Source organism: Gamsiella multidivaricata (assembly GCF_025024155.1).
Source record: "Gamsiella multidivaricata strain RSA 2152 chromosome Unknown BC939scaffold_38, whole genome shotgun sequence".
Lineage (NCBI taxonomy): Eukaryota > Fungi > Mortierellomycota > Mortierellomycetes > Mortierellales > Mortierellaceae > Gamsiella > Gamsiella multidivaricata.
In genome coordinates, this window is record NW_026251746.1 from 190,277 (window position 1) to 217,340 (window position 27,064).

The following is a 27,064-nucleotide window of genomic DNA, read 5'->3' on the forward strand; positions in this document are numbered from 1 at the left end:
ATCTATGATAAAAGCTGTTCAAGTACATGTACAGTAGAAATGACTAACGCTGGGCCTGCTTGCCATCCTTGGCCTTGACGAGTGTACTGAACTCGTCCCAGCTATCGCTCTTGATCTTCGAGGCCGATCCACCAGGATGGTCTCTAAAATCATCATCATCCTCCTCGTCTTCATCTTCTTCGTCCTCGTCGTCATCCTCATCCACCCCAGCAACCTCGAAGCTGCTTTCCCGTTCAATTTCCTCTCCACTCGACAGAGGACTCGATGCCTCTCGCTGGTGACCTGCCCCAAGCTCCTTCATTCTTAACTCGTTGTTAGGACTCACAAGATTGCTTCTGTCAAATACGATCCGGCGCGAATCCGGATCAACATCGTCATCGTCGTCGTCACTGTCCCCAAGCTCGTGTGTCGGTAGCTCGTCAAATTCATAGTCCCCGCGTCGACCCAGCAATCCTCCACGTTGGCCTGATTCTTCATCGTCGTTGATTCCCGAACCAAAAATGCTCCTTGGGTTCGTGCGTTGGCGGTACATCAAGAACAGGGCTGCTCCGATCGCAATAAACATGCCTCCAAACATGACGTAGATAAACGGACTAATCGCAATCACCGCGCGGCCATCCTCACCCTTTTCAGAACCATCTGATCCCTTGCCTGGTTCAGGAGTCTTTGCTGGGATTGCAGGTGCGGTCGTAGGCTGAGCCGGTGGAGGTGGCGGGGCCAGAGGCGGTGTGGAGTCGTGGCCACCCTCAATTTCGCCGTGCAAGCCCAGCTTCCAGTCGATAAAGGTACCAGTCTTGGTGGGGTTCTTGCGATCATACACAGTCAACGTCCAGCGGCCAACAGGGTTCTCCTCCCTATACCAAAGAACACACACACAAAAAAAAAAAAAAAAAAAAAAAAAAAAAAGGATGAGTGCATAATTCAGTGTCTTAAGCATCTTAACAAATAATAATGGCCTGTATTGGCCATCTCTTACCAATGCTTGACACTCATAAATGTCCAGTCCACGAAACCATCCGTGCTGTTGTCAAGCGGTCTGGTCACAGCGAGCTTCGAGACAATATTGTCGGGACTCCTGAGATCAATCTCGACCTCTCCTCTGAACTCGTGCTTGATGTTCACAGTGACGGTGACGTGCTCCAGAGTGCCAAACTTGACCTGTTTCAAGGAAGCCTCGGTCACTAGGAAAACGGAAGGGAGACCAATTTGACCCGTCTGTCCTGACTGGTCGTCATCTCCCGACGGAATGTCGCCGTTCACGGTGATCACGGGCGATTCGTATGTGACCTGGGGCCCTACAGACACCCAGGTCTTTGCGTGCTCCACAATCCTGTAAGCATCCAGACTTCCGTACCCATATTTGTGATTGAACAAACGACCCACGGATGTTTCGGCCCAGTCAGGGTCGTTCTCATCCACTGGTACGGCCGTATGAACAGTGAGATACTGGATGTCGCGCCAGTTGAGATCAGGTCTACGAAGGGATCAACAAATTGAAGCGGCGAAATGGTTAAAGCCTAAGTGTCGATCATTTAATTAAAATGTTCAGGATTCAGTGCGACACTTACCTGACTTCCAAAACAAGGGCATAAATCGCAGCGGCAATTGGTGCTGCAGCGGATGTACCGCTGTGATTCGCATAGCAGTTTCTCTTTCCGACATCGCAGGTATACTATAAACAAGAAATGTCGAGATCAGTCATTCCTATCCATATCTCTAATGAACAAATGTTCATATGAATCGCAGCGTCTTTCTTTCTATCGTCGACGTACGATCCAGCTCTGCTGTCCAGGATTGATTTCTCCAGAACTGTAGGTAACGCCGAGTTGCGCGGAACAGGCCTCCGAGTAGGTGGGATGCGCATTCGTCCGCATAATCGCTCCAATCGAGACGGTGTATCGGCTGTTGGTATAGCCATCAAAGTTACAATTGTCGCCATTTCTGCCTCCGTTTCCGGTGGCAAAGACAAAAATGCTTCCTTTGCCCTGGCGACCATTGTTGACACCGTTGATGAACGCATCTAATAGCAATCCTCTGGGTCCATCCATTGATTTGCCGTCATCGCTGGGACCCCAACTGCATGAATAAATCTGGGTTTCTTCGAAGTTGTAGTTGAGTGCCTCCGCCTCCTGAACATCGGTGATTGGGCCTGAGAGAATTCGGATGCCCGCCACCTTCGCATCCCAGGCGACACCGACTCCACAAAGGTCGTTTCTGGCCGCTGCAATCTCTCCTGCACATCTTGTTCCATGATTGTCATCATAGAGTCGCGGTAGTGGGATATCCGTATTGTCATTGAAGTCATGGGAGCCTTTCGCGTGCTAGGAAACAGTGGATGCGGTAAGTCAGGTCAGGGTCTCTGCTGCTTTATCTCTGGAGCAATCCACAAAGCGTATCCAAATAGGAGCTACTGCAGCTTACAAAGTTGACTGCTAAGTCCTCGCTGTTGGCATCTAGGCCATCATCAATAATGCCTACAATAGCGCCCTTCCCGGTGATATTTTGCTCCCATATTCCTGTAACATTAATATCATTGCCATTCTGGATAGTATTATGCTATTCATAAATAAGAAGAGAAAAACAGATTAACACAGTTGATCTATCGGAAGCTATCGTCTCGATCGCTCGTCAGCAGTCTCCTCCAAGTGCCAATGAAGCTTTGACAAGGAGCAACTTTAACATCAAACAAAAAAGATCCCCCGGTACTTACTAAATGCCATTGATATCCAAATCCTGGATCCTTTATTTGAAAGTATGCAGCAATCTCGTCTGCAGGCTGGGTCTCGCCTTTGACGTGCTCGTCCCTGGGTTCAATTGAGATGGCTCGCTTGATTCGTTTCCTCAGCACCTGCTTGTGGATAGGTCCCAGCGGGTGCAGGTCCTCTGGGATGCCTGTCTCTGCCTCTGTGCTGATGCCACGTTTGCTCAAGCCCCGCTTCCTCATCATCATCTGACGACTGAAACTATTGGACTGCTTGAGTTCTTCATATCTCCTGAGCACGATATCCTGCTGTTGTCCATCCGTTGTCAAGGTTGCGTTGAGCGAGGGCAATCCTGATTGTTCTGCTCGCTTCTCATGCAGCGACTTTGGGTAGCTGAACAGATGGTAGCGGTGCATCTCTCCGACCTGCCCGACATACTGCACTCCTAGATGTTGTGCAATCTCTTGTGGAGAGGTAACATCGAGATCGTTGAACTTGACAGCGTAATAATGGTGGTTCACTGTGTCCTGAACAAGCGGTGGTCTTCCTGTGTGGCAGGTCTGTGTCAAGAGTGCTATGGCGCTCAGTAAGAGGAAAACGGGCTTCATCTCCGGCAGATAGGCTATTTGCTTCCGCCTTTTTTCTGCTTGGTGATTGTAGGAAGGAAGGAATGCGAGTCAGATAGAGAGGGGAGAGGGTATGGAGGGGAGAGGGTATGGAGGGGAGAGTAGGGTGTCTGTGTGTGTATTCAAGCTGCGTGCGATACAAGGCGGTTGAATGGATGAATAAAGGGACGCACGAAGTCGGGGGACGCACAAAGAATTGGTTCCTAGATTTGGCTTTTGTTCCACATGTAGGAAATAAGATAGTCCACTGCTGACGATTGGTCATCTTTTCGGGGCCTAAAAGATCTGCAGGTCGATTGCGCTTCTGGTGGGTATCTTCCATCCAACACTGCTTTGCTGTTCAATTCTGCTCAAATCGCCGCTGAATATCGTTCATGTCCCTGGAAAAAAGTTCAAGGTGTGCGTTCCTCATGATCCCTCAGAAATCAAATATGAAGAAAGTTGTCTATTCGATGGGCACAGCAGGCATATAATATCCAAGAAAACTATTTTACGTGGTTCTCTGTAGAATTAGAAGCATGATCGCGATAATCGCACATTGACTCGACTGTGCCCCCGGGGCATTTACGAAAACAACCCCCCCCCCAAGCCCGCATCATATAAATCTTTTTTACTGCACCTGTTATTTTTATATTTTTGGATTTGTTATTACTGGAATAAATTCTATGTAACCGCGTTTTTTCTTTTATATGAGAAGACCTTACCACCTGTGGCCCTTGACCTTGGCTACAAGGGCCAGCCAGGCGAGCAGACGATAAACCACTACGACCATGATGAAAAGGCCCATGTACAGATCCCAATTCTTGTCCTGGAACTGGAGTAGCTCGAGCACCGATTCACCTGTGGGGTAAGGGCATGCACCGCCACTGATCTGCTCCGCCGAGCAGTCAAACGTAATGCCGTCAAATTCGTTCCGAGTCATGACCAAGGATCCGTATTTGAACAGCGACACATGGTTAATGGCACTCAACCACTTTGGGATGTTGAGCGACATAAATCCTGTCATGAACGAGAAGACACTGATCTATGTTGCGATAAAAAGCGAGATAAATAGAAAGGGCAGAGAGGTGTTACTAAAAGAAAAGGCTGCGTGAGCATAGTCCTTGCATACATGGAACAATAAACGAAGGTAGAGAAAACGTTACCACTGCACTCATGACTGTAATGTTGAATCCAGCATGGGTGGCAAAGGTCGAAAAGGCCGATCCGATACTCTCACCAGCGTTGATGTATCCAAACATGACAACCCAGAACGTAAAGAAGGTCAAGACAGTAGTCTTCATCTGAGTGATCACTAACATGAAGACGGTCACTCCCAAGGACCCAAGGATCTCCAGGGGAACCTCGTTCACCAGAAAAGAGAAGAAGAAGGATGTGGCACTGTATCCACCGTCAGAAATCTCCCGATACGCAATGTCACGCTAAAAGACATCCAAATACGAAAATGTACCAGGTTAATCGGATATTGTTTGATAAAGCACGACTATTTCGCAATGGATGGTATCCAATAATGGCGACTTGCCTCAAACGGGTATATAGCCACGTTGTTGAGCATGCCCGAAAACACGATAGGCGATGTTTGCTGCAACAATCCAAAACGGCTCGTTACATCGGCTGGGCCATTGCCAAGGGGAGCGAAAAAGATGGTCATGATAATAGCGACGATGACTGGCTGGCAGATTCGATTAAAGTACAGGCCTTTTTGCCGGAATGTGTTGACAAAGGATCTGTGGGTCAGAATTGGGAACGCCTTGCCGAACGACGCAAACTGGGGGTTGATCTTAGCCAGCTCACCCAGCGACTCTTTCGAGAGCTGGGAAGCAAGCATCACATGCTTGTTCGCATTGAATCGATTCACTAGAGCGTCAACAATCCTTCTGGTCTTCTCCTCCAACTCGAGCGATCGCAGATTTACAGATGCTGTGTCCAAGATGAAATCTAGCGTAGCGGACGTATAAGGCACGTTATATGATGAGAAGCCAGAAGACTACTGCCAAAAAAAGAAGAGACCAACACGAACATTGTCTGTACTTCTGTACTTTACCTGGAACATTAGTGAACATCGGGGCTACATGCCCTGCATCCTCAAAGTACTCGACGACCCTATCGGCACGTCCAGAGTAAGCGGCGCATCCACCGGTCACGAGCAGAACAACGTTGTCAAAAACATGCCAGATATCCGCACGCGGCTGATGAATGGTGCAGACAACTGTTCTTCCGCTGGCTGCGATCTGCTTCAGAGTCAGAACTACAGCCTTGGCTAGAAAACAGTAAAATGAAGTATACGCGGATGAAATTAGTATTTTCAACACACCGGCCAAGCATCAATCCACAAAGATGAAGGAATTAACTGTTTGTACCTGTTAATGCATCAAGACCACTGGTCGGCTCGTCCAAGAACAAGCACGCAGGTTCAGTCACGAGTTGAATACCAATGGATACACGACGGCGCTGACCCCCGGAGCATCCCTTCACGGCGGAGCTGCCAACAATGACATCGGCACACTCTCTGAGCCCAAGAAGTTCAATGATATCTTCGACTTTGGCGTATTTATCCGCTTTGGACATGGAGCTGTCCATTCGAAGTTCGGCGGCATATTGAAGGGTTTCGCGCACAGTCAAATGGGAAAGCAGAAAGTTGTCGTCCTGGCGAACGTAGGAGCTGACGCCATTGATCATTCTCAACGAAGGGTTTCTGGTGTCGTTGTAGAAAATGGAGCCCTTTATCTTCAAGTTGGAAGATGTTCGATGCAACAAGGTGTTGAGAAGACTTGTCTATTGGTGCATTGGTGCATTAGTGTGTTGGTGAAGGCCAGACAGGGTTAGAATAGCACAAGTGTAGTGTTGCAATGGTTATCACAAAGGCCAAGAAGAGGCTTTGAGGCGTTCTTACCTTGCCGGCACCACTTCCGCCGAGGATAGCCGTCAGTTCGCCAGCAGGAAAGACGACATCGACATCTTTCAGCAGCTGCTTCTCAGTCTTTTCCCATCGAAGGCCTTTGAGCATACCCGCGAAACTCCACTCGAACTTGGACAGTGAAACAGAGAGGCAAAGTCCCTCGACTCTGATCGTGACAGGATCCTTACGCTCAAGACCTTTGGAAAACACATCAAGGCGAGTCTCTCCCAACCTGGCCTTGTCAAGGTCGATGCTAGCATCAGAGGATGCGATCGAACCGGTCTCGGGTCCAGGAACAGCAAGGGGCTTCTTGCGCGAAAACATCTTTGCGGCCTGGTTGATGAACAAGTCCAGCAGGGTAGGGCCCGTCCCCATACTTGTGGGGTTTACAACGTTGATTGTCAGCGCCAGCCAGGCCAGTACGAGGAAACCAAAAAAGTAGCAGAGCAGTTTGGCAATTGGTTCTATAGCACAGCATAGTATAGGAGAGAGTACGCGGCTTGAATCATTGTCTTGAGTTAAATCACGAGAGCAGATTGAAGGACAATATCCATGCCAATGTACCTGGATAGTAATGCGTCTTGATGTCCAGCTGCTCGGTCAAAATTGCGTTTCCGTCCCATGGCGCGCACCTGACGGGGTCCCAGGCGCCATCCGCACCAGCATAAGGGCAACCAAAGCGGTTATCGGTGAATTCGTTACTGGCCAGGATGCTGTAGCAGAGGTTGGGATATGCCAGATATTTGATCCAACGTAGCCAGACAGGGATGGAGCTGGTCACAATGAAAAACCCGGTCGAAAGTCCTAAATGAATAAATAAAATACACGTCGGTTGCAGGTGAGCGAGAGTTTCTACAAGAATGACTTGAAACAAAGTGCAGTAAGGGTACAGTTGCAGAGATCATATTACCAAAAAACGCGAAAATGGCGTTTCCGAATAGAGACGCGGATGAGAATCCTCTGACCAGCGAAGAGCACATCACAGCAAACGTAAACCTATGGATGAATCAAACTGTCAGTCGAGGATTCAGGCAGTACATTGTCCTTCAGCCTTCATAAAAGAACAGTGAACGCAGAAAGACACGAGAGCTTACGTGATAAACTGCATCAAGACATTCACGAGAAGCCACCATCCAAAATGCTGAACAGAATCCGTTCGAAGTCCCGTCATGTAATACACAATAGCCGAGAATACTAGTTTGATACGATATGAGGCAACGGTCAATCAGGAGCAGTGATTGAATCGTGCATCATTAATTTCAGAGCCGGTAATGAACATACCAACTGGGTAAAGGATATTGGGTGGAGCTGCGTAGAGACATGTGCTGATGAGATGGGGCAACGGTCCATACCAGCGGTCCATCCGCTCTCGATCATAGACCACAATCTCTTGGGAAAGACGATAGATCAGGATCATTAACATCAAGTATGCCTGGATAGCGCCCACAGAATAAACTAAACTGGAGCGTGAGCGGATTCCAGCCGGGGAGTCATCTAGCTGGTAAAAGATGGCTCCAACAGCGAGACCGATTACAATACACTCGCCAATACAGCCCCAGATCACTAGGCTGTCGCGTATCTGGTTGCGCCAGCCTCGCGAAGTGAGCACACGGATTTGACTCCACAGGCTTGGGCCTGCGCCCTTCGGGATGGCGACAGATAATGATACAAAGGATGAGGTGTGTCCTGGTAGCGTTGAGGGCTCACCACCGCTGCTTGCCAGCATGGAAGGGCCGGAGATGGGATTGGCATGAGCCGATCCTTTGTCCCGCTGGGCCCACGCCTGTACGAGTAGATCCCGTCGGACGGCTGTACTCTTTTCAATGGCCTCACTGGCAAAGTCTACCATACTCAAATCAAGCAAGTAATCGAAGGGGTTGACACCGGTTGGACAGGCACCAACACTAGTGGACTCAATCCAGGGCAAGACAGAACGGACAGGTCCGCTGTAAATGACATCACCCCTAGAAAGCAGGACCATCTGGCCATCGGCCTCTGATAACAGTTTGAAGATTTCGGACCGGGGCTGATGGATTGAGATGACGATGGTCTTTTGAGAGGACTGTGCCAGTTTGGTGAGCGATTTCATGACCTCATACGATGAGAAGGCATCAAGTCCTAGCATGTTGAAGCACATTGATATTCAAAGAGTATGAGCCTGGATTGTACTTCATAGCGAAGCCGACTTGGAATAGCTGCTAGAAAAGCAAAGAAAGAAAGAAAGAAAAACTTACCAGAGGTCACTTCATCGCAGAGGAGCATCTTTGGATCAGTCAGCAGCTGCACGCCAGCGGACACTCGGCGACGCTCTCCTCCACTGATTCCACGGATGCCTCCGCTACCGCTCTCTCCTCCGCCTGCATCACCGACCCTCGTGTCGGCACACTCTTTCAACCCCAACTCTAGCAGAACGAGCTCGACGAGTTCGCGCTTCTTTTGGCTGGACATGCTTCTTGGGAGTCGCAGATGTGCGGCATAGTTGAGGGTCTCGCGGACACTATAACGTGCAAGAGATGAGGTTTGTAGCTTTAATATACAATACAGACAGTCCTTTTCTTGTGCTTGTTTACACAGAATGAGCAGCACATGAATGTATGCTATGTGTGTGTGCGCGTGTGTGTGTGGAAACTTACGTTAAGAACGGCATCAAAAAATCGTTCTGTTGAAGATAACCAACGCTGCCATCGTTCCAAAACTTCTTGGCCTTGGTGCCGTTGCATTTTATGCTGCCGGACATAGTGACCTCGGGGCCATTCATACGTCCCGCAATAGTGTTCAGAAGCGTAGTCTTGCCAGAGCCAGACCCACCAAGGATAATGCACACTAATGATATGATATTGTTTGTTTGAGAGCATAAAGTCGTGGCGATGTGATATGAAATGCAAGGAGTGGATTGAACGAGGAAATAGGGGTCTGTCAGGCGCAGTTCTGGGTTGACTTGATTAGATTACCGCTTGGAAAACGAAGTATAATACCTTGCCCTGGTTTGACGATAAGGTCAACATCGCGAAAGATATTAATGCCAACATTCCTCAGATCTCGGTCGGTCCTTGCGCCAGGACTACCAGACGCCGGCGCATCCTCATCGTCAAGGTTGGGGCTGGTACTTTGATCTTTGCTAGAACTTTTGTCAGGATTGGAGGTTAGGTGTAACTTGCGGGCGAGACGGGTGAGGAGGGAAGGCGGAGGGATGACAGAGAGCGAGAGGTTCCGCAGAGTCAGTTCAATTCCTGTGGTAGAGCTGACTGGGTCTGAGAATGGTGGTGAGGAAATGGCGGGTGTACTAGCCATTGGAGAGGGAGGGAGCGGTGCTGAGGGTTAAGCTGGGAGCAGGAGGTGGTATTAAAAGTGGCCTCAGCGTTATACAGTGTTCAGTGACAGAGTCATATGCGTTCAATCGTTCAATAAGGTGAGTGAGTGCGCTTGAAAACGGAGTGGAGAGTGAGCGACACCAGACACGGACAAGAGGGCTGGGAAACAGTGCAGAGCGATGGGCAATGAAGAGGAATGGAATGAGGATGAAGGCGGATCGATGATGAGGGAGAACTAGGGTTAGTTTGGGCGTTGCTACTTGCCACTGTTAGACCATACCAGTTCCTCCGAGCGCGCTATTGTACCTGCACAACCCTAATTATTCCCCCCAATAAAGATCAATTCTAAAATAAAGTCGCTGTAGTCCAGGGAACCCGCCCCACGCCGCTGCCGAATGAGATTCGACCCTCGTCTCAAAATCAGAGCCGATCTCCACCTATACCTTCAGCCTTGCTTCGCTGGCGCAAAAAAGCGACTGATCGATCGAGAAATAAAAAAGAAGCTTGCTCGCTATCGCAAAATGTACGCGTACGTTTGCTCGATCACAGATTCAGTGCACTGTCCACATCGTAAATCCTATTGGCCCCTATATTGATGGCCCCGCATCTTCGTAGACTATGTTCCCACTCTGTGTGAGACAGAAGGAAAAGCTGATCGCGATCTGAATGATTGTGTTTCAAATAAGGTTGTTCATCCGCGCTGAAGTCACTTGCGGGGTATTGAAACCCTTTTGCGTGAGAGTCCGCAGACGACCGCACGGCTCACCCCCACACAATCCAGTAATGTGGAACGACCCTGATCTGGACACCCATCGCGATCAACAGGCTCCATCACAGTACAGGTCCCGCGAGAGACGGAATCAGGACCGGAAGAAGGAAGACCTGACCGCCTTTGGCTACGAATCCTTTCTCTTTCATGCCGACGGCGTTGCAGAGGCGATCGAGCAGGGACAGCTCCTGATCACTTGGCAGGGCCAGGATCCTGCGGACGAAAATGTACTCTGGCTTGATAGGTAATGAACACAGGGTTAATTGGTCTCAAGGCCCTAGAACTGTGGCCCAATCGATCTTGACAGCCACAGATGTAGTCGAACACCCATCACTATTGAACTGGACCTGCCGATAAGACATCAACGTGGAGACCGCTTACTGGGCTACCTTTTCTGCGTAGAATTCAAAGTCTGAGGTACTAATTAGGTCTACTGCATAGTGGCAGACCACAGTGTGGTCTCCAATGGAGGACTGCACAGGTTTGCCTAGCAGTCGGAAGCATCGAAGCCATGTCTCCGTCTTTTTACGACAGAATACTTATATACCACCATCTTTCTGCTTGACATACATCTGCGATCGTTAGATATGATGTCAGGAACCTGCTGGATGATGAGCGGTCCTTCTCAGGTTCCAGAGAGATTCGAGACGACAACTTTTTGCAGGAGACATCCGATCTCGACGAGAACCGATATGAGGACTTGGACTCGGATGAAGAGCTCCTGTTTGACATGGATGAGGACGAGCGAGAGGAACATTTAGGTACGAAACCGATAACGTCTTTATCCGTATACCCCTTTTCTGGAATAATATCTAACGAGAATGGATCGCAATGTCGGTCCTATACTTTTTTTTTTTAGCGCGAAAGAAGGAGGAGAACGAGCAATCGCAGTTCAAAGGAGTTGGATATGATTATGATAAGGACAGCAGCAAGCAGACTGTGGAGTCGATCTTTCAGCTTCACTTCGATGTCCCAGAAGGAATGACAGTGGTATGTTAAGAACTCATCGCTTCAAACGACTTTATTGTTTGCGAAAGTGCAGCCATCGCTATTGCACAGAAAGACGTATAACCTATCGCCACCCTCAGCCCGATAGTGAAAAGACACTTGCCTTGATCGAGAGAACTGCAAAGTTTGTCAACAATAGTTCCGAACCTACAATGGAGATCATTCTGCAAGCAAAGCAGGCGACCAATCCGAACTTTGCTTTTATGAGTCGCAGACATCATCTCTTCCAGTTCTACAAGCATGTGCGATGGCTGATGCAAACGGGGCTGTATGAATCCGCAGAGGAAGTGGAGCTGAGAGAGGCTGAGGAGGCGAAGGCGGAGCAGGAAGAGGAAGCACGTCGCGCTGCCGAAGCAGCGAAGGCTCGCGAGGCGTACGTTGCTCTCTGGACGCACAATGAACGATATGCACGCCATGAATGTTTCTTAATAACTTCCTTTACTTCTCTTTTTCGTTTAACATTCATCCGCACAGTGCCCTTCATGTTGATATTGAAAAAATCCTGGAAAAGACCATTGAGTTCTTGAGCGGTATGGATTCTGTGGTATTTGAGGAAAAACTCTTGTCGTTGGACGATCCAAGATTTGAATTCATGAAGCCAAACCACGCCTGGCACGAGCACTACATCAGCAAGCGACGTGAGGCGACGGAGGTACAGGCTCGATATAAGATGACTAGTGAGTTGAATCCCAGTGTGCAGTTTCGGGCACAGTTGGAGATGCAGGATCAGATAATGCAAGGACAAGATGATACCAACACAGAGGTGAAGCAAGGATCGCCCCCATCGCCAGTCCTTGAAGTGTCGTCACGAGAGGCGAGAGCCGCAGAGATGCGACGACTGGACCGTTTGCAACGCGTGAGAGAGCTCTTAAGGCAAAGACGTAAGGAGAGTATAGTAGAGAGTGCAAGTGAACCTAATTCATCAATGCCTAAGGCCGAGCTAAGGGATTATGCTGAGGATAAGCCATCCAGATCAAGATCAAGATCAAGGTCAAGTTCAAGCTCAAGTTCAAGCTCAAGTTCAAGTTCAAGCTCAAGCTCAAGGTCGAGATCAAGGCCAGAGTCTAGATCGAGGTCGAGGACGGCATCTCCCAGCTCCTGTGCGCGAAAGCGTGTCCGTACATGTATATGATACTGCATAAGATTGCAGCTGTCCAACAGTATTAAAGAAATTCGAGAACATCCTTTTATTTGCTAAATGCTGAGGAAGCTACCTGAGCAGAGTGTGACACTAAGGCCCATTACGCCAGTTAGCCATCGCATGCACTGGCATCAGCATTCGCACGCACTGACGCCGCATTAACTAGTGCTCAACGCATGGTTGACTTCCCACGGAAGGACTTGCCAATCTCGATTGCAATCTCCTCCTGGCTGGGCGCGCCTTCATCGCACAGGGCTCATCAGCAAACAAGGCGAGTGAATTTTAGAAAAGAGAGAGCCTCAGAGATTGTTCTTTTGGATTTCGTGCTCGCGCCCCGCCTGTCCTACATTCAGGTTTAGCCTATACATGGGATTTCTTTTCTTCGCCCTCACCCTCCATCTCTTATCATTGGTATTTTTACCTCTCCGGTGCACACACGTATGTAATTTTTCGCGTGTCTTGGTCCATGAAATTGAGGAGAAGCAACCATGAAGCGGGATTCGAGCTCTACTTGTCCAAGGTACTACGACGAAAGGGGTGCAAAACTTTTTTTTCCTACTATTAGGAGACAGAGCAACGATAAACTGTAGATATTGAAAATTGGGACTATTAACCGGAATGACTATAAATCCGCCCCTCGTGGAGTCGTCCTACGCCAACGTTCGCTGATTAGTCTTCAATTGCACCTTTACAGCACCGTTGGACGCGTGTGAGCCGATAACGGATGTTTGACGTGAGACAATCGACAATCGAAGATCGGGTGAACGTTGCAGGGCGAGGTCATTGTCTAAAATGAGCGATTAATGATACAACAGCAGTGGACGGTTAATAACACAGCAATTATGCTTACCCTGCGCCTTCTCGGCAACATTGCTGATGAAGTTGGCCTCTAGTCTCTGCGTGATCTGCTGATCCCCTTCTCCAGCATCCTCTGGGTGCCCGTCCGCTTCTTCCTCGCTGTCACACTCATCCAAGTCATGTTCTTATCTTCCAACTGAGTTTCGGTCGTATAGCCGGACATATGGAGGCTATCCTGAGTATCACCAGTAGTAGCCGTGGGTAGTGCTCGGCCCACAACGTTCAAGGCATCATTGATCTACCACTCAAATGGATCCATATCCGCAGGCCGATTAATTACTTTCCAAGTAACTCTTTGCTCCTGCTCCTGCTCCTGATCCTGATCTTGATCCTGCTCCATGTCCTGCTGAAAACGCGACGCGGCTGCCCCTTCTGGATCCCCTACGCGTGCCGGCAGTGCCTGCCCACGCACTCCATCCATTCTGCTGTAGCCAGCCTCTGCAGAAATGTGTTTTTTCACTGTTCGTCTATAGACGACTGAAGTGAAATATTCGAGCATCCGAGCTGCATCAACGCTGCAGTCTCCGTTGTATCTTTCATCGCACAGTGTCTAATGAGAAAAGCGGCATTCGTCTATATGAGTTTGCATACTTGCCTGCTTGTGCGCCATACCCAGTACGTACATGAAGAGAAGAAGAGAAAAATTACGGGCAAACGCGTACTTTCCACATTCTAAGGTGAACCCTATGTAGCCGTGCGGTGGACGACATTGGATCCATCTCCAAAATCGATCTTAGGACCTCGTTCGCAGCGTTCTTTTCGCACCTGAGCTTGCTCCTGATCGGTCATGGAAGATGGTCGGTGGGGATCTGCTCTTGCGAAATGGGAGTCGCTGAAGCCATGGCTGATCGTCTGACTCTCTGAGTTGGGCTAGGCCCTCTCTTTGCCGTAGTGCTCCCACGCGGAAGACGATCATCTCTCCATTTGAAAATTGTTGATCTTGCTGTGTTGACATCTTGGACTGATGCGAGGATACTTAGAGCTCTTATATATATTTGTTTCTACATGCTCTCTGTGCATCTTACGTGAGGTAAAGTGGTATATAATGCGAGTGGGCGAAACACATGCATGATCCTGGGTTTTCTATGCCCATGGATAAACTCACAGTCGCATAGAGCACGAAAGACTTAGGGATAGGGATCCTGAGTCCTGCATGTTGGCCACGGCGACTCGCACTGAAGTCCATGATTTTACGCCAACCCATGCGAATTGTACACGGGGATCAATAGAGAAAAAACGCTGGGGAGGAAAAGTGTTTGTTTATCCATGGTTAATGGTATGCGAACGCTGGAAATCCCATGGATATTCGGTGCTCCACTGCCGTATCTCGAACCCATCTATATATCATCAACAAAGGACGAGGCCATGGCTATCTCGATAGGATGTATTAGGTACATGCAAGGTGAAAAGGCGAGCAAACAAATAACCACCGCGAAAACCTTTTCAGATAGACAGTACTTGTAATCACAAATGCACCTCAATCCAACCATGCAGTGACAAAAAAACACTTGCGGGAGGAAGACATGCATGCGGCACACGCCGCTGCAAAAGATACGAACGATATTTGTGATCAACATTATAATACTTATTGCTGCTGCTTTTGCTCTATTGAGGCGCCTTTTTGCCGAAAGTCCTTATCCTGGGTATTGAAATATGTACCAGTATGAACATTGGTGTTAATGGCGACGCGAATGTAGATGCCAATATCCAATGCTGTGCGCGCTGATGCCAGCTGTTTTTCCTCCCACCCCCTGCTCCCAACTCACTTGCTCTCCCCAGCTTACGCCACTTGTTCTCTGTGGGCTTTTTGGCTTTTGGCTCGAGGGTTGCACGAGCTGTCTCCAGGTTAATAAGAAAATGGTATTTTTTTCAGTCCATTGTTTGTCGCACCAAGAATCCATCTCTATCGGCCCTCTCTCTCCCTCACTCCTTTCAGCACTACTGTGCTCCCTCCGTTCAATTGAAGCCGCACAAACACAACAACAACGGGGCCAATTAGCAGTCTGCTTTAAGAGAAAGGAAGGGCAACAGGCACATCGTACGGGGGATGTGGGATGGGAGCGGTGTGGATAAGGATCATTGATGGAAATGAACGACATTCAGTGTTTTTATTTTTTGTCAGCGGCAATCGTCCCAACGATCAACATGCAATAACAACAATAATAATAATAATAATAATAATAACAGTAATAATAATAATAATAATAACGGCAGATAGAGAACCATTCCTCCTCCTCCCCCACCCCCACCCCCCTTTGCTTGCTGGCCAATGCCACGAGCGAGAGCGGAAATGGCCCAACCATCCATCGTGTGCCCACCCGCTTTCAGAGTCCGTCTCGCGTTACCCTCGTTTTCTTTTCCTTTCTTTCCTTTCCATCGGCATTCTTTTATCTATCCCTCCCCTTCCTCCCTCTCCTCCCATCCCATCCTATCTTCCTATAGCATCTCACTTCATTTCATTCCATATCATATCATATCATATCATATCATATCCTACCATATCCCATCATATCCTATCATCTTCCTAGCCCTCCTTCCTCCTCCTCCTGCTCCTCCTCCTCCTCCTGCTCGCCAGCCTCCCCACTCAAGTTTCCGCCTTATTATCTCCAGCACAATGGTGACAGCCACTTCGTCTGACGGCGCCTCCAATGGCCAAGCAATCATGAAGGTCAAGGCGCCGTCCCCGAAAGCCGGATTCAGGAACCAGTCCTCACTTGTTCGATCCCAACCCATCGTGCTCGACCTTGACGCCTTCCCTGCCCCCACCTCGCCTCTCCCAATCCCTTCCCTTCCTTCCAGCCCCATCAGCGCCATATCCCGCGCCTCCTCTCGCACACCCCCAGCCAAGCCTTCAAGTCCGATGGGAACCATATCCGGATCTTTACGGCCGCCGCCAAGGCCGCGCTCCATCGTGTCACACCTGGCGCTCAGCAAACCGCCGTCGGAGAGTCTCCCACCCGTGCCTGTGATTCTCCACTCTAACGACAATCTATACGCCTCTAGCACACCTACGAGCCCGACAACCCCAACAACCCCGTCATTTTACTCATCATTCTCTCTGCGGAACGACAGCTCACTATCAACGTCGCTGCCTTTTAATAACACCATCCGCTCGTCGAGTGTTGGTCGCGTCAATGACTCCTGTATGAACAAACCTCCTCGAAAGTACTCTAGCCCCAGTGGAAATCCAGCGCAGAAGGATCTGCACCGAGGTAGAGCTGCACCAATTTCCCCTGGATCACCACAGGCACGGAGCTGCCCAACAGACACTAAAGACGAGCCCATCAACAGGAACATGGCGCCAAGGACAGAATCCAACGAAGGGGAGCGAAGGGCCGTTACGGTCAAGGATCTCCCAGCGAGACCAGTAGGTCTGGTGGCGACACGGTACTACGGAATTGAGTCCAGCATGCGCTGGCGCGAAGGCGTGGACCCAATCCAGAAGAGATTTGCGTCGTCGAGCGGCTCCTGGCGTTGTCAAGATCGGTTCGCTGTTTTTTTCAGACCTGGGGACCAAATTGGCCCCGATCAAGTCGTGACAAAGACCTTTTGGAGCGAAGCCTGGCCATATCCGATCGAAACCATTCTCTATGGTACCATTAACCCTTTCTCGTCCAGTGACAATGCTACACAAGGCCTAAACAGTTATCGCTCGGACCACGAGGGCGACCAGGTTATGTCCAGACTAAGGACAGGTCTTCGTCTGACATCTGAAACTCAGCTGAAGAGTGCCGCCTCGTTTCCCCCGGCCGCCGGAAGCAAAGACCCGCGCTACATCACGTCGGAAGGCGTTCAAAAGATTGCCAAGGTTATGATCCCAATGCCCGATGTTGCGATTGACCAGATGGAGCTCGTCAAGGCACCCATCAAGGTTGAACTCCGTATCTTCATTCTCGAGGCGCCTCTACGGATCCATGCCTCTGCGTTCCTTTTGGGAAGAACCGTGGCAGGGGTCACGGAGCTCTACGCGTAGCCGCGTCGAGAGATTATAAACGCCCTCCCGGGCTTCTGCATCGCTTCATAGCCAAAGAACATCATCCTATTTCAGCCTTATGCGTGTGAAAGGGCCACAAACACTCTTGTATATGTCTTGTTTATATCCATTTGCTTCATAAGTTTTCTTCGTTCTCCATCCAGATACTTCGATAGGAAATTGTTCATACAAATACCTTTTTTTTTTCCATTCTACAATGATAACAATGATTAAAAATGATCGACTAAAGTATACCGATATGCGTGTTGTACTTGGGACCGCGTTTGAAACAAAAATAGGTTCACTCGACAAAGCATGGTCTGTGGCACTTCGTTCCCACGATGCACTCAGCTGGTTTCATAAAGCCACTGACTGAGAAAAAGGACGCCCCTATTCATTGAGCCCCCCACGACGTTCTCTCTTCCTTTCTTCCGCACCCCATCCCTCTTTCTTTCTCTCCTCCTCTCTCCCCGTCTCAAAGTTCCTCGAGAAAGCATGGATCCACACGCAGGAACAGGTCGTGTCGTCCTCCCGACCAACGTCAGGCCAACCCACTACGACCTCACGCTGACCCCAGACCTCAGCAACTTCACGTTCCATGGTCAGGTCCTTATCAACCTCGATATCAACAAGCCAACAACCGCCATCACCCTCAATAGCAACCAACTTGAGATCCTCTCCGCCAAGCTGACCAACCTGGCTCTCAAGACCGAGTCCAGGTGTGTATCCCATTTGTCTCTTTCCTCGTCATCATGGGTTGGAACAAAGTCTGATTAACCAGATGCACAACCCTCTAGCCAAAATGCTACCGATATTACTCTCGAAAAAGCCAATGAAACGGCTACGTTCACGTTTGTGGACGAGCTTCAGCCGGGATCAACAGCCGTGCTGCATATCGCCTTCAAGGGTGTTCTGAACGACAATATGAACGGTTTCTACCGCAGCTCCTTCAAGGACGAGGATGGAAAGACCCATTACATCGCTACTACGCAGTTTGAGGCCACAGACGCTCGCAAGGCATTCCCATGCTGGGATGAGGTACGCAGCGTCCTTCATCCAACACGGAGATATTGTCAGGGCCTTGGAAGATATTCTCACAACTCACCATCCGATTGCAACACATCGTTACCATAGCCCGCCATCAAGGCTACCTTTGATATCACTTTGCGCGTTCCCTCTGACCTGGTAGCGCTTTCCAACATGAATGTTATTTCTGAGAAAGAGGTCGGCCACAGTGGAAAGGTGAAGGGCGATTCCACCAAGGGGCCAGATGCAGTACCATCAACTCAAAAGGGTGACGTCCCTTCCACTCAGAAAGGCGATGTTCCCTCGACTCAAAAGGGTGATGTTCCCTCGACTCAGAAGGGTGATGTTCCCTCGACTCAAAAGGGTGATGTTCCCTCGACTCAGAAGGGTGATGTTCCCTCGACTCAGAAAGGCGACGTCCCGTCAGCGCAAAAGGGTGACTCTGTCTTTGGAAAGCCTCTCAAGGAGGTCAAGTTTGCAACAACGCCTATTATGAGCACATACGTAAGTCCAGGACAAATCATGCATCGAAAAATAACAAGCGAACGCTAAAGAAAGGAGCTGCTTATCGACAGACCATTATTTTGTTGCTACTACGCTAGCTGGTCGCCTTCATCGTCGGCAAGTTCGAGTACATCGAGACCGTCACCAAGAACTTGCCAACGCCCATCACCTGCCGTGTCTATGTTTTACCAGGAAAGACCGAGGAGGCCAAGTTTGCCCTCTCCGTGACCCCTCTCGCGTTAGAGTACTTTACCGAGTTGTTCGGTGTTGCATACCCACTTCCCAAGATGGATCTCATCACTATCCCCGATTTTGAATCCGGTGCCATGGAGAACTGGGGATTGGTCACTTATCGATCCATCCGCCTGCTGTTCAACGAAAAAACAAGCGATCTCAGCTACAAGCGTCATATCGCTGTAAGTTCACTGCATGATATCCTGCGACCTTCCGCCATCATCTGGCATGTCCTATTACATTCTAACATTTGTCTCGCTGATCGATGTTTAACCACAGTACACGATCTGCCACGAGATCGCCCATCAATGGTTCGGTAACTTGGTCACCATGGACTGGTGGGACTATCTCTGGTTGAACGAAGGATTTGCCACCTGGGTTGGCAATTTGGCCGTTTCAAAGTTCTTCCCAGAATGGGACAACTGGTCTTATTTTATTGCGGATGGATTCCAGATGGGTTTGGCGCTTGATGGGCTCCGGAGTAGTCACCCTATCGAGGTCCCTTGCAAGCACCCTCACGAAATTCACCAGATCTTTGACGCAATCAGCTACTACAAGGGCGCATCCTGTATTCGCATGTTGAGTTCTTGGCTGGGCTTGGAGGTGTTCTTGAAGGGTATTCGTATTTACATAAAGAAGCACGCTTACAAGAACACCAGCACCGAGGATCTCTGGGCTGCATTGAGCGAGGCTTCTGGAGTCGATGTTGGCCAGTTCATGAACACATGGATCAAGCAAGTCGGTGTAAGTGTTGTGCATACCGACATCATTGGTGTTTGTAAAAGTAGCTCATTTCAATTATTATCTTTATGACCTATTTAGTATCCTGTGGTTGATGTTGAGGAAAATGCCGACGCCAGCACCCTGTCGTTCAAGCAGTCCCGCTATCTCTCTTCAGGAGATCTCAGTGCTTCAGAGGATACTGCTCGCTGGACCATTCCCCTGGGCATCGAGCCTCCACCAGCTGACAACAGCGACAAGGCTCAGCTGTTGTCTGGAGACTCACTGACTGTCAAGCTTGAGAAGGGCGGTCACTATAAGGTCAACTCCGACTATACTGGCTTCTTCCGCACGGCTTATCCTGCTTCGGCTCTTGAGCGCATCAGCCAATCGATCAAGACGAAGGATCCCTTGTTCACCCCTGGCGATCGTGTCGGCTTGTTGGCAGATTTGGGCGCTCTGAGCAAGAGCGGTCACGTCAAGACCAGCTCGCTCCTGGAACTCTTAGCGGCGTTCGAGGAAGAGGACCACTACGTGGTGTGGGTCGCGATCGCAGAACGCGTTAACGTCCTATCCTCGGTGTTCTATCAGCAGCCCGAAGATTTCCAAAAGGCTCTTGAAAAGTTTCAGCGCAAGCTGTTCTCCAAGGCCGCCGCCAACCTCGGATGGGAGAGCAAGGCCTCGGATGATTATCGCTCGACTCTGCTCCGCAAGCTTTTGTTGACTAACGCAGGATGCGCTGGCGACGAGGCTGTGGTGAAGGAGGCGCAGGAACGATTTGTGTCATACGTTGCAGGTGATTCCAAGGCGCTGAACCAGAATCTGCAGAGTGCCGCCTTTGAGATTGTAGTCCTTCATGGCGACGAGTCCGACTTTGAGAAGGTGCTGAAGTGTTGGCGCGATGCCACTGCGACCGATCAAAAGCTGGCTGCTATCGGTGCTATGACAGTTGTTCGTCATCCCACAATGATTCAGCAGCTACTTGAACTCTCGGTCTCGGACGAGGTCAAGGCGCAGGACATCGGCTACTTCTTTGGAGGGTAAAGTGCTGTTCTTTGCTCTATTCAGGTTGTCCTGTATCGATGCTGGGCAATGTCGCTCCCTGCTAACACGAGATTTGGTTGCCTTCCTGATAGACTGTCCCGCAACCCTAAAGCTCGCCACGTCCTGTGGGACTATATCAAGGCCAACTGGGAGATGCTAAACAAGAGATATGTGGGGTCAATGGCACTCCTAGGTAACATTGTCAAGAGTGGAGTGGGCAGATTCACAAGTGAAGACATGGCCAAGGACTGCGAAGCGTTCTTCGAGGACAAGAAGGTGGATGATATCTCGCGCCCGATTGCTCAGAGCTTGGAGGTGGTCCGGTCTAACGCCAAGTGGGTTGCTCGGGACGCAGAGGATGTGCGACAGTGGCTTGTGTCTAAAGGCTATTTGGCATAGGTGCAACCAGGCAGGATTTCAGGGGTACCATTGACAAGTACAACCTTCACTCGTTTGGTATTTTTATCTTTTACTCCACATGCAATAAACACTTATTTTATACAAACAGGGTTCGATGGTGGGGCCGTTATTCTGGGATGAAGAATACGAAAGGGTCTGCCCGCCAGCACCATCACCATCTGCTGTATCCGCTTTATCTTCATTCTTTCATTCGCTATCCTTTCCAAAGAATTTGAACTACTTGCGGTCTATTACTGTCCTCCTTTCTTTGCCCGTTCCTCCACGCTTGTTCCACTGCCGTTTGTCTCCACGTGGGGTCAACTTCTGAGCTGTGGCCCAAAAAACAAAAGTCAAGTGGGGGCCTTCGTCGTTGTGCCACCATCCGCACTTTCTCTTGCATACAAGTACGAGCCCTCCACTCGTTTTGACCCCATCCTCCCTCCAACCTGCTATTTCGTGGTCTTTCCATATGGACGTGCTCGAGCAATTATTGGCCGAGTTCTTTGGGCCTAACACCTCCACGGAGCGCAAGCGGAGCATCGGTAATTGAATTCCATGTGCTGATTCCATGCATCTCATGGCACCGTTAATGGACGTCAGTTTTGTCACAACCCTGATTCTGACCTTCTAAATGGTATTGGTACCTCATATTATCATCTCAACGCGATATAGAGGCCCAATTGGACGCTCAGCGATTGACTCTGGATGACTGCAGGTACATGCTGACGAACGCACGGTCTGATTATCTTGGATGGTTTGCGGCATCTCAGTATCAAAAAAGGATTCAACTGGAGTGGGCTAGCCTAGACCCGGAGCTTCAGCGTGCCAATCGATCATTTCTAGTCGTCTTTTTGCAGCAGCATTTCGGAACAGGGTCTGGTTCAGGCCAAGGCTCCGGGACGGGATCCGCACTCAGTACTGAGGCTGGCGGCACAATCAGCACTGCCTCGTCAGGAACTTCAGGATCAACCTTTCGTTTTTCAAACTTTGTGCTCAACAAGGTAGTCCAGCTCCTCACGGATATTGCGCTGATGGACTGGCCTGATCGGTATCAGGACCTTTTCCCAGAGATTCACAGCCTTTTGCAAAGCAAGAACAGGGATCATGCGCTTCTGGGATGGACTCTGCTGGAAGCGACAGTTCAGGAATTTGTTGGCATGTATCCGGCGCCTGGAGCTGGAAAATCCCATCGGGCGCACCTCACACTCTCAAAGCAAAGGTGGTACCTGTGGGAGAACTTCAAGGCGCAGATACCGGATCTTCTGAATCTCATCGTTCAGCACCTAGACCAATGCTACAACAAGATGTTGGTCACACCCTTGCTGACAGAGGCACCAGCACCGTCGCCTGTTGAACACTCTATCTGGAGCGCTTCGGGTTTCGGTCGACGGCCAAGTTTAGCAACACCGGCACACCTCACATCTCCATTGGCGCAGGTGAATGGCTCCTTTCAAAACTCGCTATCAGGGTCAAGGGCTGTCCCAGGATCGTTGAATCCTCCAGGGTCCATGTTAGGACAGGCATCATTCTTTCAAGAAAGTGGGCAAAGACAAGGTGGCCAGGGCGAACAAGGGTCAGCAGCCTCATATGGAAAGTCGCCGACTACCACATTACGCAAGACTCTCAGTCAATTCCTTGGAAGCGCCACCAATTCATCGATTATTCAGTCCACCGACTCTGGTTCCCATATCAACCTGATGCACTCGCCTGCTGGACCGGGGATATCGCTACTCCAGGCGCGGCAGAGGATGGGCTCGATTAGCGACCTGGGACAAATGGCGATGCGGCGGAGCTCGATCAATGCTGCCGTTATGATGGAAGGCCGGCGTGGATCTATCGATAGCACTTTTATCAGCGGCAATCGAATGGACTCGCATTCCCGCAAGACCTGTACGTTAGCGCTCCAGGCCCTAACAGCGTTGCTGGCGTGTCCTGGTATCGACCCTCGTCGGGTGTCATTCTCGTCCTCCATTGCTATCGTACTCAAGTTTTCGACGCTACACCAAAACAAAACCGTCGATCTGGGCATTTTGTCGCTCAGCTGTCTCAACGGTCTGGTAGCACGTCCAGGGTTTTTGGCTAATAACCAGGAGGCAATGACTGGTGCGGTACGAATCATGGCCGACCTTATACGATACTTTAATGAAGTCAAGGATGGCATTGACGACATTGATGAGAGGTAAAAAACTATTTAAATCTAATGCATGTTTGAGATGCTTCATTTTCAATTGAATAGACCGTACTAACATAACGCTATTTCTCTACCGCTCAATAGCTATCTGCAAATGTTTATGCACTTCGTGTCGTTGTTCTGTACCCTGGTGAACCTTGAAAGGGCAGAAAGAGCGCTGGGACTTTCGAAGCCCGATTTCATCATGTCGTTCGCGAAGTTCACATTAGAGAAGGTAAGACCGAAAACAGCTGGGATGGGTGTAAAGCGCATGGTAATCGTTTACCTCCAAAAGGTCCTCTCGTCAAAGACTCATTTTAACATCGTGCTCTGGATAGGTGTCTGTGGATTATCTTAAGATATGCATGGACGTTTGGAAGACACTACTGGATGCCATCATTCATTCCGCGTCCGAAAGTCCTCGACCCATCCCTGCTGGGGATCCATTGCGCCGTATGCAAGGACCATTGCTGTATTTTATGTCTGCTTTGGTAGAAAAATTTTATAAAATGAAGGGAGCAACGCGATCCGAGGACGCGTTTTCAACCTTTGAGGTTGAGGATGAAGAAGATCTGGAGGACCTGACAGATCTGGTTGAGAGCTTTGTTGGTCTCGTTGCTGAGGTCTTTACAGAAGAAGTTATTGAGATGCTGGTACGTTATCTGAATGAGTTTTTGTCCGCACGGCATTTCAAACCTATAACGCTTCCCGCTACTAATGCTTTGATTCTTTTTGATCCATACTATCATGTTTGCAACTTAGAATCCGCTCCTCAATCAGCAGCTGGAGCTCTATTCAAACCGGGAGATAGACGAATGCAAGACTGTAATACTATCGAGATTTACTGCTGCTTCTCCAATCCTCACGGCAAACGCAGAAAGTCCAGCCTTTTTTTCTTTTTTCTGACACTCAATTCCTTATTGTTTTGAAATATCTCTAGCTGCCGGTGACACTCGGGATATTATCGAAAGTCGCTAACAACTTTGATCAGAACTTTGAGGATCGTCGCACGTATACTTGCAACCTCATGATTCATCTTACAAGGATGACAAAGTTCTCTGTCGACCATTATATCGCCATCACAAGTGATGCGACAGGTCCAGGGAAGGGTGGGGTGGAGCTGACAGGAACAATGTAAGAATAACATCATACATGATAGGTCTTGCACACCGCGCTGAGAATGGTAGCCTTCAATCCCATTTTCTAATCAGTATCATGATGATATACTACTAGAACGCTGGCGTTGTTTCATTGCTTGTCGTCTCTTATCTCATGGGTGAATCATCTCTGGAAAGTTGAAACCAGTCCTGAATCGGGCAACAATGTCCATCCAAAGGCACTAGTTGCAAGAGAAATATACCAGGAGCTCGCTCAACTGTCAACGTATTTATTCCGACGACTTCTACCAACCTCAGCTCTTGGCGCTCCTTCACAGCTATCTACGATACCCAGTACTTTCTTGGGCCCGGCTTCAACATCCTGCTCTGCCATGGACCGAAGGCTGCTCTTGTCGTCTGTCAAGACCTTGCGTTTGCTTACGCTTCAAGTCAGGATACCATTGAATCTTCTGGCCACCGGCGATTGTTTATTTTGGGACCTTGAATCGACACGCGAGATGGCTTCAGTTTTAAGTCAGGCTGTGATGACGCACACGAATTTTATGGGCGAAGACTTTGTATCATCCAAGCTAGATAGTAGCATGGAAGAAGATGAGCGGAAAGGGATAACGCCGGATGACGAGCTATTCCTGCTGGCATATTTGGCATTGAGCAATGGTATAACATTGGACCCAAAGACGGGCCATGAACTGCAGACTGCTGCGCTACAGGTGGGTGAATGCCCCGCTTATTTTTCAAGGGAGTCATTAGAAATTTGAATGGAAAGAGAGCCGTTGCTAATAATGGATCTTCTTTCGTTACTTAGGCCTTTGGACAATTCGTCGCACCTATTATTTATCCGCTACAAAGCATACTCCAGGACTCCAGATCGGCGCCAGGGACAATTCTGGCCAACAGCGAGGGTAAGTGCTATTAAGGCACTGATATATCCCACTACTTGTGTCCTTTATTTGCGGAGTAGGAATTAATGGCCATTCTCCCAATACTCGGTCCCATAGCCAAATTTCGTGTCCATAGATGCCTTACTATTTTACGGACACTTGTCAGCTCCGTTGAGGGTGCTGCAGTCTCGGCCAGGGCAATGGTATATGAGGGAGTGAGAACAGCACTGCCTCTCGTCCAGGAGTACTTTGAGGTCTATCTTGAAGATCATGGTAAGTGTCTCGGCCTTTTGATCTTGCCTATAATTAGTCGTGAATTTGTTAAATGATCAAGGCTTCTAAACAGGACATTATCCGCTACAATATCTATAGACATTTCGATAGACATCCTTTTGTTCTTTAAGTCGCTGGTGAAAACTCTGTATCGGCAGGTTGGGACGAGTCATTGTATGGAGATTGCTCGCGTACTCATGGATCGCCTGTCAAGTCCGCCGCTTTTCGAGACCGCCTTCTCTTCGCAACAAACTGGTCATCAGCAGCATCAACAAGCACTCCATCAGCAGTCCTTCATCCTGCAGCAACGGAAAGTCCTTCAGCGAGTTCAAATGTCAGTTTCGATACTGAATACCATCCTGGAACTTCCTAGCAAGGAGATCTCAATGTCCTTGACCGACTTCGCCCAGTTTTTGTTCTCACAACTGGGACCAAAACTCTTGGGGACTCAGGATCAGCGAGAGACTGGCGCAGCTGGAACTCAGGCAGCGTCTTTAGACTCTCAGCACGGATTACAACAGCCCAGATCTAGCGAAAGCGGCGTTTTGGATAACGGAGTGTACGATCTAATGTCGCTCTTCTTCTCAACCATTCAGACCATGCTCACGCACCACTGCCGATATTTTTTCGCTGCCGACTCATCTACAAGGAATCAGAATGGTGGTGATGGTGTCCAAGATGGAGCCGATAGCCATCGAGCACAGATGCTTCAGAGCTGCATGGAATACTTGGCACGAGGTCTCCACCGTCCAGAGCCGGACATTGTCCGTCAATCGATCGAAATCATTGTCGCACTTCAAGAACACAGCCTTTGCCATTTGTTTGACCGACAAGAGTTTCAGAGCACATATCGATTCGAGTTTCTGAAATTGCTGCTCCAACTTGCACTGAGCCATCAACAAGACCTGTTGCTGGAGGATATGGCTGGACTTATCCATAGTATGGTTAAGGGTGACGGCTCGGGTGGGGACAGGGACGAAAAGTTCCTGAATGTCTGGCACGGCGATCTGAAGCGATTTGTGGCGGGATTGGAGCCCTCGCAGGTTCTGGTTACTACGACAACGTCAACGATGGCTGGAGGACTTTTGCAACCGACGTTGCCGTCTCCGCAGGCACTCCAGGTGTCTGCGTCCGCGTCTTCGCTATTGGCGCAAGTCCAGTTCCCAGACTCGGTCAAAGAGGCGCTGTGGATGAACTTGCTCCGCCTTGGGGATGCGAGCATGTATCGGGAAGGGCTTTATGACTTTATGAATGACGCGCATGTTTATGCCCAGAACCTCATTAGATAAAAAAAAACAAAAAAATTCCGACCTGTCAATAGTCAAAAAATAAAGATCATTGGATTTGTTTACTATATTATTGCGTTACTCCCACAGTGACAAATAACATCAGGCGGGCCAAAATTCTT

The 27,064-nt window shown here is 49.3% G+C and overlaps 8 protein-coding genes across 8 annotated transcripts; 4 read left to right on the forward strand and 4 right to left on the reverse strand.

The window, feature by feature from the left end:
* Window positions 1-43: 43 nt before the first annotated feature.
* BC939DRAFT_477737 (peptidase S8/S53 domain-containing protein) lies at window positions 44-3,310 on the reverse strand (the record flags this gene model as incomplete). Its single annotated transcript, XM_051558703.1, has 6 exons — window positions 44-854; window positions 977-1,474; window positions 1,569-1,672; window positions 1,773-2,321; window positions 2,422-2,556; window positions 2,711-3,310. 6 exons carry the CDS (start codon window positions 3,308-3,310, stop codon window positions 44-46), a joined length of 2,697 nt encoding a protein of 898 aa, XP_051411546.1.
* A 631-nt stretch (window positions 3,311-3,941) lies between these two features.
* On the reverse strand, window positions 3,942-9,865 carry BC939DRAFT_180264 (P-loop containing nucleoside triphosphate hydrolase protein). The gene is made up of 13 exons (XM_051550441.1): window positions 9,203-9,865; window positions 8,861-9,050; window positions 8,462-8,724; window positions 7,509-8,345; window positions 7,322-7,421; window positions 7,138-7,223; window positions 6,792-7,031; window positions 6,222-6,691; window positions 5,689-6,103; window positions 5,373-5,588; window positions 4,851-5,266; window positions 4,474-4,749; window positions 3,942-4,352 (listed from the first exon to the last, which is right to left on the reverse strand). Exons 1-13 carry the CDS (start codon window positions 9,516-9,518, stop codon window positions 4,029-4,031), a joined length of 4,149 nt encoding a protein of 1,382 aa, XP_051411547.1. The 5' UTR covers window positions 9,519-9,865; the 3' UTR covers window positions 3,942-4,028.
* Window positions 9,866-10,044: 179 nt separating this feature from the next.
* BC939DRAFT_453661 (uncharacterized protein) lies at window positions 10,045-12,497 on the forward strand. The gene is made up of 5 exons (XM_051555957.1): window positions 10,045-10,551; window positions 10,893-11,068; window positions 11,167-11,297; window positions 11,396-11,688; window positions 11,790-12,497. Exons 1-5 carry the CDS (start codon window positions 10,205-10,207, stop codon window positions 12,445-12,447), a joined length of 1,605 nt encoding a protein of 534 aa, XP_051411548.1. The 5' UTR covers window positions 10,045-10,204; the 3' UTR covers window positions 12,448-12,497.
* Window positions 12,498-13,106: 609 nt separating this feature from the next.
* On the reverse strand, window positions 13,107-14,717 carry BC939DRAFT_517308 (uncharacterized protein; the record flags this gene model as incomplete). Its single annotated transcript, XM_051561167.1, has 4 exons — window positions 14,080-14,717; window positions 13,595-13,818; window positions 13,307-13,421; window positions 13,107-13,243 (listed from the first exon to the last, which is right to left on the reverse strand). The coding sequence occupies exons 1-4, from the start codon at window positions 14,267-14,269 to the stop codon at window positions 13,107-13,109; spliced, it is 666 nt and encodes a 221-aa protein (XP_051411549.1). The 5' UTR covers window positions 14,270-14,717.
* A 1,075-nt stretch (window positions 14,718-15,792) lies between these two features.
* BC939DRAFT_453665 (uncharacterized protein) lies at window positions 15,793-17,514 on the forward strand. Its single transcript, XM_051555958.1, has one exon. It carries the CDS (start codon window positions 15,929-15,931, stop codon window positions 17,285-17,287), a length of 1,359 nt encoding a protein of 452 aa, XP_051411550.1. The 5' UTR covers window positions 15,793-15,928; the 3' UTR covers window positions 17,288-17,514.
* A 186-nt stretch (window positions 17,515-17,700) lies between these two features.
* BC939DRAFT_453667 (aminopeptidase) lies at window positions 17,701-21,337 on the forward strand. The gene is made up of 8 exons (XM_051555959.1): window positions 17,701-18,006; window positions 18,085-18,325; window positions 18,422-18,677; window positions 18,726-18,817; window positions 18,916-19,233; window positions 19,331-19,795; window positions 19,874-20,811; window positions 20,908-21,337. The coding sequence occupies exons 1-8, from the start codon at window positions 17,783-17,785 to the stop codon at window positions 21,212-21,214; spliced, it is 2,841 nt and encodes a 946-aa protein (XP_051411551.1). The 5' UTR covers window positions 17,701-17,782; the 3' UTR covers window positions 21,215-21,337.
* BC939DRAFT_180362 (uncharacterized protein) lies at window positions 21,322-21,808 on the reverse strand. The gene has a single exon (XM_051550442.1). It carries the CDS (start codon window positions 21,681-21,683, stop codon window positions 21,429-21,431), a length of 255 nt encoding a protein of 84 aa, XP_051411552.1. The 5' UTR covers window positions 21,684-21,808; the 3' UTR covers window positions 21,322-21,428.
* Window positions 21,338-26,998, forward strand: BC939DRAFT_453674 (armadillo-type protein). Its single transcript, XM_051555960.1, has 10 exons — window positions 21,338-21,756; window positions 21,887-23,393; window positions 23,490-23,619; window positions 23,723-24,037; window positions 24,147-24,209; window positions 24,325-24,518; window positions 24,618-25,212; window positions 25,308-25,404; window positions 25,501-25,656; window positions 25,756-26,998. The coding sequence occupies exons 1-10, from the start codon at window positions 21,684-21,686 to the stop codon at window positions 26,943-26,945; spliced, it is 4,320 nt and encodes a 1,439-aa protein (XP_051411553.1). The 5' UTR covers window positions 21,338-21,683; the 3' UTR covers window positions 26,946-26,998.
* The last annotated feature ends 66 nt before the right edge of the window (window positions 26,999-27,064 follow it).

Excerpts from the sequence above, each read along its gene's own strand:
- BC939DRAFT_180264 (XM_051550441.1), bottom strand. The coding sequence starts at position 9,518 with ATGGCTAGTACACCCGCCATTTCCTCACCACCATTCTCAGACCCAGTC. Across the intron at positions 9,051-9,202 it reads TATCGTCAAACCAGGGCAAG|TGTGCATTATCCTTGGTGGG; the intron begins GTATTATACTTC and ends TCATATCATTAG. Across the intron at positions 7,224-7,321 it reads GTCTTGATGCAGTTTATCAC|GTTTACGTTTGCTGTGATGT; the intron begins GTAAGCTCTCGT and ends ATTCATCCATAG.
- BC939DRAFT_453661 (XM_051555957.1), top strand. The coding sequence starts at position 10,205 with ATGATTGTGTTTCAAATAAGGTTGTTCATCCGCGCTGAAGTCACTTGC. Across the intron at positions 10,552-10,892 it reads AATGTACTCTGGCTTGATAG|ATATGATGTCAGGAACCTGC; the intron begins GTAATGAACACA and ends TGCGATCGTTAG. Across the intron at positions 11,298-11,395 it reads TCCCAGAAGGAATGACAGTG|CCCGATAGTGAAAAGACACT; the intron begins GTATGTTAAGAA and ends CGCCACCCTCAG.
- BC939DRAFT_453665 (XM_051555958.1), top strand. The coding sequence starts at position 15,929 with ATGGTGACAGCCACTTCGTCTGACGGCGCCTCCAATGGCCAAGCAATC.
- BC939DRAFT_453667 (XM_051555959.1), top strand. The coding sequence starts at position 17,783 with ATGGATCCACACGCAGGAACAGGTCGTGTCGTCCTCCCGACCAACGTC. Across the intron at positions 18,007-18,084 it reads GCTCTCAAGACCGAGTCCAG|CCAAAATGCTACCGATATTA; the intron begins GTGTGTATCCCA and ends ACAACCCTCTAG. Across the intron at positions 18,326-18,421 it reads CATTCCCATGCTGGGATGAG|CCCGCCATCAAGGCTACCTT; the intron begins GTACGCAGCGTC and ends TCGTTACCATAG.
- BC939DRAFT_180362 (XM_051550442.1), bottom strand. The coding sequence starts at position 21,683 with ATGGAAAGACCACGAAATAGCAGGTTGGAGGGAGGATGGGGTCAAAAC.
- BC939DRAFT_453674 (XM_051555960.1), top strand. The coding sequence starts at position 21,684 with ATGGACGTGCTCGAGCAATTATTGGCCGAGTTCTTTGGGCCTAACACC. Across the intron at positions 25,405-25,500 it reads AATTCTGGCCAACAGCGAGG|CCAAATTTCGTGTCCATAGA; the intron begins GTAAGTGCTATT and ends TCGGTCCCATAG. Across the intron at positions 25,657-25,755 it reads GGTCTATCTTGAAGATCATG|ACATTTCGATAGACATCCTT; the intron begins GTAAGTGTCTCG and ends CAATATCTATAG.